The following is a 13,210-nucleotide window of genomic DNA, read 5'->3' on the forward strand; positions in this document are numbered from 1 at the left end:
AAAACAGACAGGTATGTTTGATTAGTGGTCTTATTGGCAGATCAAGGTAGAAAAAAAGTATTTATATATAAATATGTTTATAAAAATAGTATTATTTAAATAACATTTGACCAATATGTAACCAAATATATATCTGGTTGATTACCAACGAAACACTTATATTAAAAGATAAATAAATCTATTTAATTTACAAATTAAGTTATGTGTAATAAAATGAAATTACACAGGAGGTAAATTTTTTCATTAAGAACACAGATACTTTTTTCTAATTTGGAGTAAATGAATTGAGTATATTTCACCAATACGCCCAGATTTTTCTCGAATTGTAACATTTTAATGTAATATTATGTGTTTATATATATATATATATATATATATATATATATATATATATATATATATATATATATATATATATATATATATATATATATATATATATTCTTCTTTAAAGGAAATCTTCTAAAGGATATGTAGCCCATGATTTACTGTTTATAGTTGTTGTTGTTAAAGGGAAGAAAATACAAGGCATATGCAAGATCTGTAGGTCTCTTTCTGTATAAGAGATTATGCAAGTTATATACATATTTTCTATTAGAAACTCAAAATAAAAATAAAAAAGAAATTACACAGGAAAAAAGTATTGAACACATGAAGAAAGGGAGGTGTCGAAAGGCAGTGAAAGACCAGACAGTAGCTAAAATCTCTCAGAAGTTAAGCAACTTCCTATTAAGAGCTTCCTTGGGTGTGTTTTGGATCATTGTCTTGCTGAAATGTCCACTGTGGTTTTATCTTTATCATCCTGGTAATGTAAATGCTGGACTGAAGTATTTCATACTCTCTTTCATACAGACGGTTGCTCAATTACCACAGATTATATATATTATATATATATATATATATATATATATATATATATATATATATATATATATATATATATATATATATATATATATATATATATATATATACAAATGGATTTTCAGGGAACACAATATTATGACTATAAGGATAAATTACATATTTGAATATGATTTAAATAAATACATATTTAATATATAAGTAATTTTGTATCTAATGCATGTAGATATAATAAGTCTGTCAAGGCTGGTGACAAATTACAAACTGATTAAAATTATAAATATGCCAGGTGAAAACAAAAACAAATATACAACCAAACAAACTAATATTAAAAAAGCTAAAGCTTTAAAGCTTTAAGCTAAAGCTAATATTGAAATAGTTTGCGTAGTCATAAGATACTTAATATCCGACAAGTTCATTTCCCATAAATCAATCATTTTTAATATAGCTTTATTTTGTATTTATACATATTCTATTTTTTACTATAGTTATTTTGTTTTAGTTGACTGTCATAACTATAACAAAAGGACATTTTATGTTATGTTGTGCTGGTAGTTGCAGATGTAACAAAACATCCATGCAGAAGCTCTGATTGTTATAGATTCAGCAATTTCCATTCAGCCATGATTAATTTATTTTGCGAGGAAAAAAGCATCCCATTGCATGTTTAAATTGTGTAGCAGAGTATTAAAACAGCAATGAAGAATTATTTCTAAGCTGGTGTACAAAGAACGCCAAAGAAAAGATGGCATCAATGAAAAAAAAATTACGAGAAAAAAAAAAAACTCTGCAGTAAATCACACAGAGAGAGAAAGAGAGAGAGAGAGAGAGAGTACAGTGTATTTAGGCATGCAGTACTGCAGCAGGAAGCAGGTTGAGGCAGATATGGGACTTATAAATCAAATCTCTCTTGTGCCTTACCTTTCTCTCCATCTGCTGGAGTGAGGAAGCAGAAAGAAAGGGAGAGAGAAAGAGAGAGAACAGCTATTTAACGATGAAGTTCCTATAATTACATTCAGTATTCAAAAGCTGGAACACACACGCACACACACAGACTGCAGTGTTGGTGTACTGCATGAACACAGTAGCAGCACAGTTATCAAACACTGTCACAAGGTGAGAAAGAGATCTTCACAATAAACTGAAAATCTGATCTAATCTAAATCTAATCAGAGCAGAGCGATCTCCATCAGAGCTGAACTCAAGCACTCATGAAGGCCACGCTGCTGAAGAACTTCTCTGGAACACACACACACACACACACACACACACACACACACACACACACACACACACACACACACACACACACACACACACACACATTATATATATACCCACAGGTAAGTCTGCTTTGATTTCTAGGTCACTAAGAAGTGTTAATAATCCCAGAGAAAATGTAACTTTTTCATTTTCCCCACATGAATTTATGCTAATTCTTATTCGTCTTCTAATGGGAAAAATAACATCACCGCATGATACATATTGAAGCGAGATTTTTTTTCTGCAGGCAATAGATGCTTGCTCTAACAATTTAGATTTCAGGGCACTGTTAAGAGGTTTCAGAGGTATTAGAAGGTTTGTATTTTATTTATTTATTTATTTTTTGCATTTTCTCAATTGTCAAATGACAATGAGTTTGTTCTAAAGGATTTTACATAATTTATAGATTTATGATCAAGTCTAATAGTTTGTAAAAAGGTAAACTACAATATTTTTGAATGATACCATACAGTACATACCTGCCAACACTCCAATTTTTCCCTGGAGTCTCCTGTATTTCAGACCCATTTCCCATATTGTTCTGTCTCACGGAAAACTCCCAGAATTCCACCACCCCCTCCCCCCAGCTTTTTGGTACAGTCCAGCCTGAAACCTGGTGCATGTTCGCGCACCAAACCCAACGCGCAACCATACCCATGCGCAGTTGAGCACCAAACCCAAAGCTCTTTACTTCGCTCGCACCCCCCTACCAAAACATTGACAAAGTCTCTGAGACGTTTTACAGGATTTTGCATGATTTATAGATCTATAATCAAGTCTAATAACTTAAAAAAAAGGTAAATTACTTTTATTTGGAATGATACCACATGTGAAACAACTGTTGAGATTTTGTGTTTAAGTCAAAAATCATAAATATGAGGAATAGAGATGCTTCTGTTAGCAAACACTACTGAAAATATGAATAAATTTATATTGTTAAGAGGTTGCAGAGGTATTAGAATGTTGTTGTTGTTGTTGTTGTTTTGCATTTGGTTTTTTTTTGTAATTGCATGCTAACCCAAATGAAATCCATTGACAAAGTCTCTGAGAGTTTGCTATACATCATTTTACATGATTTAAAGATATATGATCAAGTCAAAATAGCTTTTAAAAAAAGTTCCAGTACACTTTTTTGATTGACAACGTATGTGAAACATCTGTTGAGGTTTTAAGTTTAAGTCAAAAACCATAAATATGAGGGATTTTGTTAGCAAACGCTGCTTATTTAACATTTGTATTGACCAGGGATGGAATGATTACATCAAAACTATGAAAAACAAAATGAAATAAATTAAAACTTCGCTGAGCTTATTAAACTGAAATAATCAGCTAGTTGCCAGGGAAACCTTTCCAATTCTTATTAAAATACAACTAAAAATAATGCACAAATAATCTACAGAAAGGTCTCTTGTTAACAAGCACTAATAATGAGAACTATATTTGTGTAGCATTGAATAACTCATGTTTTAATTTAATTAATACTTTTTTTATTAATTTAATTTTAATTTTGAATATAATACAAATATTCTGGAAGGATGCATCCGCCGATCTGCATTACAAAGAATATGCTTTAAACAATTAGAAAACGAGTTCTGTAATTAAAAAGACAGTCAATTAAATGCTGATAGACTGAGAGATGCTTCTTTTATGAGGCCTGAAGGATGTCATTGGTCACCATAAGCCCAACAACCGAAAATACAGTCAATCTTTCGGCTTATGGCAGTATGGCAGTGTATAATTGACAATATTTTTCTGCTGCTTGGTTAAACTACTTATTTAAAATGAGCTGAATTAATACAATTCTTAATTTGAGCTGGGACAACAAGGAGGAATTGCGACCCACCAATACCGATATTTTAAAATTCCGATTTCAGTTTTTTGGTTAAGTTTGACCTGCCATTACTGATATTTAGTAATTCCAATTTACATTTTTTGCGTGACCTGCCGATAACAATATTTGGAAATTCTGATTTCTTTTTTTGGTAAGTGTGACCTGCCAATATCAATATTTACTGATTCCGTATTCCCTTAAGTGTGACCTGCCGATACCAATATTTTAAAATCCTGATTTCATTTTTTTGTTAAGCTTGACCTGCAAATACCGATATTTACTAATACTGATTACTCTTTTTTTTTTTTTTTTTTTTTTTTTGGTGTGACCTGCCTATACTAATATTTACTGATTACAATTTCAGTGTTTTTTGGTAAGTTTGACCTGCAAATAGTGATATTTACTGATTCTAATTTCTTTTTTTTTTTTTTTGGTGTGACTTGCCGATACCAATATTTACTGATTGCGCTTTTCGTTTTTTTGGTAAGTGTGACCTTCCAATACCGATATTTGATGATTCCAATTTTATTTTTGGGGGATTAAGCGTGATTTATAGATAACAGCATTTGCCAATTTCGATTTCCAATTTTTTGGTAAGTGTGACCAAGTCATGAGATGATAACCGTTTATACCACGTGGTTTATACCGTGGTTTGGAAAAGTCAAGGTTTTAAAACTGTCAGAATTTTCTGCTATACCATCCCTAATGTATGTGAACAACCTTTTATTTACGTTTTTTTTGTTGTTGTTGTTGTTGTTGTTTTAGGACATCAGTGTCTCCAGCAGAAAAGATATCCAAAGATGCCATTTTAAATTATAAAAAAGTCAATGTTTTTGAAACAAATGAAGACAGCAGAATTCAATTATTCTTTTGAGTTATTTAACCTGGCATGTTTACTATTCCAAAATATTTAAAAGTTTCTCAAAATAAAATATGTTGTGTTCAAAATGGAAAAAAAAAGTTTTTGTTTTTTACCTGGACAATTAAAAAGAATATATTTTAGAACGATATTCACAAAACTGTGAAACAGTGATATTCTTATCCAAGGTTATCATACCGTCAGATACCATCTTATACCGGCCCATGCCTAGTGTGGAACCCTTTATTTCTTACACTGTACAGTGTGAGGCAACTTAACAAATTTAAGAGGATTGAACATAAAACAATTATGTTTTCACAAAAAATCTTAAGAATTGTGTCGTTTAAGCTTATTTTTACTTAAGGAGTTTAAACTTGCATCAACATTTTTTTGGAGTGTACACTGTACTGTATGCCAGTGTATGGCAGCATATAACACACTTTAATAGCACCACAATCACAGTTTAAATAGCGTCCAACACCTGCAGCAGAGAAGACTGAACTGCTCTCCAAAAACACCCACCGCCCTTGATAGAAGCGGAGCAACCCTCCAGCAGAATAAACCTGACCTCTGCACAGTTCCTCTCCAGCGCTCACGCAGTCCACACAACCACATTCAAGACTGCAAGCCAATCTGGGCCCTTGCGTGGGCGAGAAGCATTGTGGGTAATCAGTCAAGGAGACATTAGGGCTCCAAATTTTTCTATGGAAAGAAATGCAGCTTCCACTATTGACCTTCAGCCACACACACACAAACAGAACGGAGCAGCTGCATTCACAGGCCAGTAGGTAAACACAGTGAAAGCGTATCCAATGAGCAATTAAAGAACAGGGAGACGCCGCTACTGATGTGCGCGCAGGGATTTCCCCTCTCACAGGGCATATGGCAGCCCTCCGTCACTCGGTCACACAGGCTGTCAGGATTATTTCCATCACATCACACTCATTCAGTCTCCTGCAGGTCATATAATCACATTACGCTGCTAACAAAAGGTCCTGAGTCACGTGACCGATCGTCTGCTATTATTCCGCTAATGAAGAACAGGGAGTGGGATGGGAAGACGGGAAATGAAAGTGAAACTACAAACATTGAGAACAAGAGGAGGGGAGGGGGGGGCAATGAGAGTGATTTATTATAAAATAAGTCACACCTCTCGTGTTGGGATGACAGAAAGAGACTCACAGGAAACTACAATGTTCTACAAAGATGTTTTATTTGAAGAAATTGTGAAACCACATTGGAACAGTATTGAGCTGAAATAGAAATGATCATTGTTTTGTTCTCCTTCTGATTGATATACTGCAAAAATAAGCTCCTTAAAGTCGCCGCTTTTGCAAATACAGCATCCAATACAGCAGTAGTTTACAGCGGTGGGGTTCGCGGGACAATTGGGTGGTTATGAGGTTTTGCTTGGTGATTTCTAAAAATCTAATTCAATTCATTAAACTACAATTACCATATTTTATCTGTAACCTACAGAAGAAAAATAGTAGTTAATAGTTAATAGTAATAGTACAGTAATAGCAGTTAATGGTAAAAGCCAATAGTAGTTAGTAGTTAATAGTAATAGTATAGTAATAGTAGCTAATAGTAATAGTTAATAGTAGTTAATAGTAATAGTATAATAATAGTAGTTAATATAGCAATAAAAAAGCCATCAGCCATTCGATTTTTTTTTTTTTTTTTTTTGCGACCTCTGTGGTAATTACGTTATATTAAAAAGATCAGACTGATTTTATGGCACCATGTTAAATGTTCTGACACCTTTACGGTATTTATGTACATAAAAAGTAAATACAGGCCACAACTGAAGATGAGGGATGGTCTCTGAGTGGCGTTCTTCAATATTAAATGATGAATAAACTTGGGTCTGTTGGTATGTGTGTACCGTTGTGTACAAAGCAGGGATGTCCCTATCACGTTTTTTTGCCCTGGACTCTTTTCATTTTGATTATCTACCGAAACCGAAACCTGATCTAATACTTCTATCATACATAAAAAAAGAATAAAGAAAAGCGTAGAAACAAATTGTTTTATTTAATTCACCTTATTTTAACATTGAACAACTCTGTTAACAAACACAGGGCATTTTTTTTTCTCCCCTCTTCAGACTCTCCTGCAGCACAAGAAAACTCATCTTCGGCTGGGTTGCCTGGGTAAACTCATTGTATTGTGTTAAGTGTTTTTAAGGTGCCTTATTAGGTTTGTTGTGTTAAATGTAGCCTTTTCCTTTCCACTTCTTGCAATCCCAAGTTTACATCTTACAGTTTGCTATGACAATGTTGTCGTCATCAACTTTATAATACCTCCAGACTGCAGACTTACTCGCGCTTTCCGCTTCAAGCTGCTTCCGTGTTCTATTTTGCCGGCATTTAACCAAGAGCATCTCTGCAACAAAGTGATGTCATGCCACATGCTTTGCTGTTTCTGTGTGAAGTCAAGAAAGAGGTCTAACTGTGTGCAACCGCATAAATAGATGTGTTAAAAAATAATTAGAATACACTGCGTATACATATATATTCAAGTCCTGATCAGGAGGTAACGTCCAATTCCGATCGAGTCTAAAACCATGTGATTGGACCTGATTTCCGCTCACGTGATCGGATCTGGACATCCCTTGTACAAAGTTTCAATATTTATAACCACCTCAGAGGATATTGGGGGTCGCGAGTCATTGACATTGTTATTTTGGGCGTTGCTGGCTGAAAAGTATTGGAACCCTTTCTGTACAGGACTAATTCAACATGAATTGCATACTTTATATAAAATATATATATGCATACTTTATATAAGATATTTTAATTATTCATTCATTCATTTACTTACTTTTCAGCGTAGTCCCTTTATTAATCTGGGGTTGCTACGGCAGAATAAACTTATCCAGCATAAGTTTTACGCAGTGGATGCTCTTCCAGCTGCAACCCATCACTGAGAAAATAATTTATTTATTATAAATAAAATGATTAAAATTTTATGTTTGGCTAATTAGTGGCTAATTCCCATGTATTTGTGTGTAGCTTTATTCTATCTGTGCATTTAAGTAAAAAGGATATCAAATTGATGAAGTTTGTGTGACTTAATCACCAAAATGTAAAACATTTACGGTTATTGGGTCAATTTAAGTTGTTATCAGTTTTCTGGGTTTTCTATAAATAGATTTGAGTAAAAATGTTGATTTGTGGTATATTTATTAAACTTGCAATAATATGTTTTCAAAATGTCAATATGGATATTATTATAAAGAGCATTTATTTGAAGAAAATAAGTCAATCAATAAACCAATAAATCAAGAGAGGGAGAGATGGAGAGAGAGAGAGAGAGAGAGAGAGAGAGAGAGAGAGAGAGAGAGAGATTATAATATTGTAAATGGATCATTGTAAATATACAGATTATTATTGTTTTTATTACTGTCTTATCCTAAAATGATTGTTAAATGTACAGGCCATTCTGATCGATTATTATTATTTTTATTGATATATTTATATGAATATGATATATTGAATAATACTATGATATATTGAATAATATGATTTATTATTAAGGCTTTTATCTTATTTATTTTTATTTTTTACTTTATTTATTTTTTTGTAAAAACATCACACCAAAGAGTGTACATCATGTATACATGTTAACAAAATTATCCCAGTGTTATTACCTGATACTAACTAGAACATGCACCAAAACACTAGCAAACAATACAGCAATTATACAGCACAATAAAAAATAAAAAAAAACAATAAAGAAATCTCAGCCAGACTAATGGAATAAGAAACAAAACAGAATGACATTTAGGCTATTATTTAATAATATATCTCTTTTTTTACTACTACTATTGACTGTGTTTACTCTGTTTTTTTAATTATATGTGTATTAGGCATTGGCCGGAATAAGATTCTGATGATATGATAACCTTGGATAAAAACATCACAGTTTTACGGTATTTTGATTACTGCTCTAAAACATATTATTTTAAATATCTGTGTAAAAAACTAAATAATTCAAATGAATCATTGACTTCTGCTGTCTTCATTAGTTTCAAAAACACATTTCTTTACAATTTAAAACGGCATCTTTGAATATCTTTTCTGCTGAAGATAGTGTTGTCCTAAAAAAAAAAAACATAAATAAAAAAAATCTTACACACACCTTAGGAACAGTATAACAGAAAAAGTTGGTGGTTTTAACACCTTGACTTTTTCCAAAGCGTGGTACACCTTGAAAACAGTTATTGCCCCATGCCTAATGTGTGTCCTTTTTTTTTTTGTAAACTTTATAAATGCTTTGGCAATACGTTTGTAACATTTGTCTTGCCAATCAAGCAATTATTGAATTGAATTGAATTGAGAGAGAGAGAGACGTTTTTAAATTATTTTTGCAATTTATCTTGAATAAAGTTTATTCTAAAAGTTACACAATTTCAGATAACAATGAACTATTTTATTTCAAAAGGTCAAAAAAATTATATTTTTCATTACATGCGTTAGAAACTTCGCTATCCCTCAGACAATATTTGCGCTGTGTCTTTGCCCACTCACACTCATTATGAAATAAATAAACGATAGCTCAAAAAAAAAAAAAAAAGATTATTTTCAATCTAATGCCTTAATGCACAATGCCGTAAGTGCTCCAGCTAAACACAATAGCTAGACACAGGGGGACGAGTCAGCCAGCCAATGTGCCATAGACAGACATTAAGTTGATTAGAATCCAAACTCTTCTTTTAAAAACACCATCAGCGGTATCAACAAAGGCATCTTTTGTGAGATGAGCAACAAAAACAGATGCCTGGTGACATTTATCATTCTGTATCCGCTAAGCAAGAACTCAGCGAGACCCAAAGCAACAGATGGGATGCATTTCCTCCGGCACTAACTCAAAAAATAAAAATAATGCGTCTAAAAACTTTGTTTTAATTGCAACCCCGACTCTTCCCACACAATCTTCACTCTCGCACAGGCATGATGACTTCAGCATCAGAACAGCAGACCCCATGGTCAAATTAAACGGGTCATTTAGAAGGAAGAGTTTCTTGCTGAATATCAATTAGATGCAGCTGAATAATTAAGAACGGCATTGTTTTTAATTAGCCGAGCACTGCAAAGTTTAACAATGTACCGTCATAACAGGTAAAAGCATGTGCTGCGTCAGTGAAATATTTTAAAACATCACCCTGTTCTTCCTTAGGCAGCTGATTTTGTGTCCGTGAAGGTTTGCGCATTGGTCCGCTTCTTAACAAAGCATAAAAAAAGCGCTTGTAAGCACTGCCCGCAGCCACCCACACATATGACAACAAATCAAGCTCTTTGTTAAAAACGCTGTCTTTTTCACCATGACCTTCGACAACCAAACTGAGCGAGGTCAGAGTTACTCAGGCCCCGGCATCCATCACCAGGAATTCAGTTGCCAGAACAAACTCACAATGTGCCAAAAGTTCACCAGTCCAGCAGGCACAGGTCAAAGGCCAAATGTCAGGTCAAGGCAAGCCTGTTCAGACCTAATTGGCACTGAGAAGAGCGGGAATAAAGGTGATAATGAGAAGGTGTAAATGTGTACGTTTAAGGAAAAAGACTCCTGGTGGTTTGCACAGTTCGAAGGACGGTTATTAGGACCTTGATTAATATCCTGTCAAAGTGTTTTGGGGAAATCAATGCTGATCAACTGTCAGTGTGCATCTGACAAGAGCAATTTGTGTAAGCAAGGCCAGATAGTTGGAACTGTGCAGGCTTTGGTCTTTAGTATTAATAGTTTAGATCTTTAGTTTAGATGCTGGTTTTAAATCCTGCTCCGAATGGTGCAAGTAGAACAAGATAGATTCCAATTTTTAAGGTGATCCAGATGCTAGATGATCTAGATGCTAAAGATTCCCTCCAAGTTGGAGGTCTTCATGGTGCAGGGCAGATAGTGAGCAATAAGTTGCCCTCTAGGTTTAAACTCTCAAGGTCACTGGCTTTCAATAGTGCTGCCTTCCAAAGCCCTTCATCGATCAGTCAAGGGTGGGATTGAGGTTTAGGGGGGGTTAAGTGTGACAGACGCAATTCAGTAGGAGCAGAATGTATGTACTTTTTTTTTTTTTTCAAGAATTTCCCAAATGACGTAGCTGTATTTTCTATAATATTTTTTTTTTTTTCTGAAGAAAGTCTCATTAGTTTTATTTTGGCTAGAATAATAATAATTAAAAAAAAATTTTAAAGTCAATATTATTAGCCTCCTTAGGCAATGTTTTTATTTGATAGTCTACAGAACAAACCAACGTTATACAATGACTTGCTTAATTATCCTAACTTGCCTATTAACCTAATTAATCTAGTTAAGCCTTTTAATGTTACATTAAGTTGAATACTATGTTGAAAAATATCGAGCCAAATATTTTGTACTGTTATCATGGCAAAGATAAATTAAATCAGTTATTAGAAATGAGTAATTAAACTATTATGTTTTCAGAAATGTGCAGAAAATAATTGTTCTTTCTGTTAAACAGAAATAAGGGGAAATATATACAGACAGGCTAATAATTCAGGAGGGTTAATAATTCTGACTTCAACTGTATGTGTTGTATAGGTGAATTAGCGATTTGTAAACATTTCAGGTGCGCACATCACTGCAGAAATAAAAAAACCGGGAGCTCTGGCATTTACAGCGAGGGAGTGACATCCGATGCGGTACAGAGCTTGTTGTTGTAATAGAGATGAGTTATATTGATTACATATTATATATACTATTTACAGAATGCTTTCAGCATATTATAACAGCTTGTCACTTGTATTTGGCAAAATTAACGTTAACATTCGTCTGACAGGTCCATTTGCTATAGTACCCTCCAAATGAATAATTGGATGAGACGAAGTGGTCAAGCATTCAGTGCCACAAAATACACAACTCAATGAAATTCCAAGTGTCTTTACAAGTGGGAAGTTAAAGGCCTACAAGTCTTTGGATGCTTACAATTTTGTTCTGTGTGGTCATGTGCAAGAAATAATGTTCCATGGTTACCAGATTTAAAACTTTATAGTGCTAAAAACCGAGGTCCTGCCAAGCCAAAGACAAAGAAAGAAGACGGCACTGTACAAGGTCTGGGTAATCATCAACAAGCAAAACAACTGCACCTGTATGTGAACTTACATTTTGACATTTCATTCTTAGCATTGAGTGTCAGCAGTTTAATGAACCATATTTACTGTTTATGCTGAAATCACACATTGCTGCAATCAAAAACGAGCAATGTGTATGATTCAGCATAGCGAGTAATGTGTATGATTAAGCATAGCAAGTAATGTGTATGATTCAGCATAGAGAACTGCAGAGTCAAGCATTTTTAATTAGGTCCTCACTCCATTCAGCTCTTCTGATGGCTTTTGGCCAAAGAGGTCTGCAGTTGGCCTTAAAAGCAATGGATAGATGGTATACGGTAAAAATTTAGGTTTTTTATTTTTGGACTTTCTATTTTGGCATCCTACAGCACAACACGACATGTTTGCAGTTTGTCTTTTGCAACCAGTATGCGCAGATGAACCTGTGTGACGTCATGTGTGATAAAGGTTGGTAGTTCCCCTATACAACTGCATCTGAACAATTTTCAACTCTTCAGACCATCCGAATTCGCATTGTACACGCCAGCCTATGCATGTCCTTATAGGACAATTTTTCAACCCCCAGAGATCACATCCAGCTAAAAGGTGTGTGGGAAGCCAGTGTATTACCCAGCAGTCTGTCCTGCTATGACAGTTAGGGTCAGTGTGTAATTGAGAGGGATGCTGCACAGAGGTCAGGGGTCATTTGTGCGTAGGCAGAAGGAGCCGGCGGCCCCCTGTGCAGAACTGGGCATGTCCTCTACTGAGACACAGGGGGAAAAAAATGAACCGTCCTGCCAGAGTCCGAGGCCTCATTTTCTGTGAGCAAAGATCAAATTAGCGGTGAACCAGAAGGCCTGTCCTATACTATTAAAAAGACCAGATACAAAGATTTCCCAATCAGACTTGGTGCCCTATATCCAGACCCCCGCTCTAAGAATGCCCTGGTACTCTGACACCACAATCGATCCACTGCCCTAAAACACACAAAGCATGCACATGCTCCTCTGTCCACCTGTCAAGAAGTATCCCGATCCAATCCATATGAACTGACAAAGTCACCAGATATGCTCACAGACAGATATATCAAAATTAGTGTCAGGCTGAAAAATATTGTCATTTAAATGTTGTGCATTGTAATCCGAACTTCTGCTCGTTTAAATCAGTTTCTGTTCGGTCCTTTTTCTGAGGTCATCAGATCACTAAATATAATTAACCCAGAGACCAATTTCATCAAGTAAACAAAGGCAATGCACGTTATCCAAAGCAATTAAATACAAATAATTAATATATTACAAAAAAATAAAGATAAAATACAATTTTCTC

The 13,210-nt window shown here is 34.4% G+C and overlaps 1 protein-coding gene across 6 annotated transcripts in view; it reads right to left on the reverse strand.

Annotated features, from left to right (window-relative positions):
• chchd3a (coiled-coil-helix-coiled-coil-helix domain containing 3a) overlaps positions 1-13,210 on the reverse strand; it is a 113,561-nt gene that overhangs the window by 39,481 nt on the left and 60,870 nt on the right. For 2 of the 6 annotated variants that reach the window (NM_214804.2, XM_087246442.1), the window contains exon 5: positions 1,786-1,800. The exons of the other annotated variants lie outside the window; for them this stretch is intronic. In NM_214804.2, the coding sequence (NP_999969.2) occupies positions 1,786-1,800 (15 nt within the window). The remainder of the gene's footprint in view (positions 1-1,785; positions 1,801-13,210) is intronic. 6 annotated transcript variants of the gene reach the window in all.

Source organism: Danio rerio, chromosome 4 (assembly GCF_052040795.2).
Source record: "Danio rerio strain M-AB ecotype USA chromosome 4, GRCz13ab, whole genome shotgun sequence".
Classification (NCBI taxonomy): domain Eukaryota; kingdom Metazoa; phylum Chordata; class Actinopteri; order Cypriniformes; family Danionidae; genus Danio; species Danio rerio.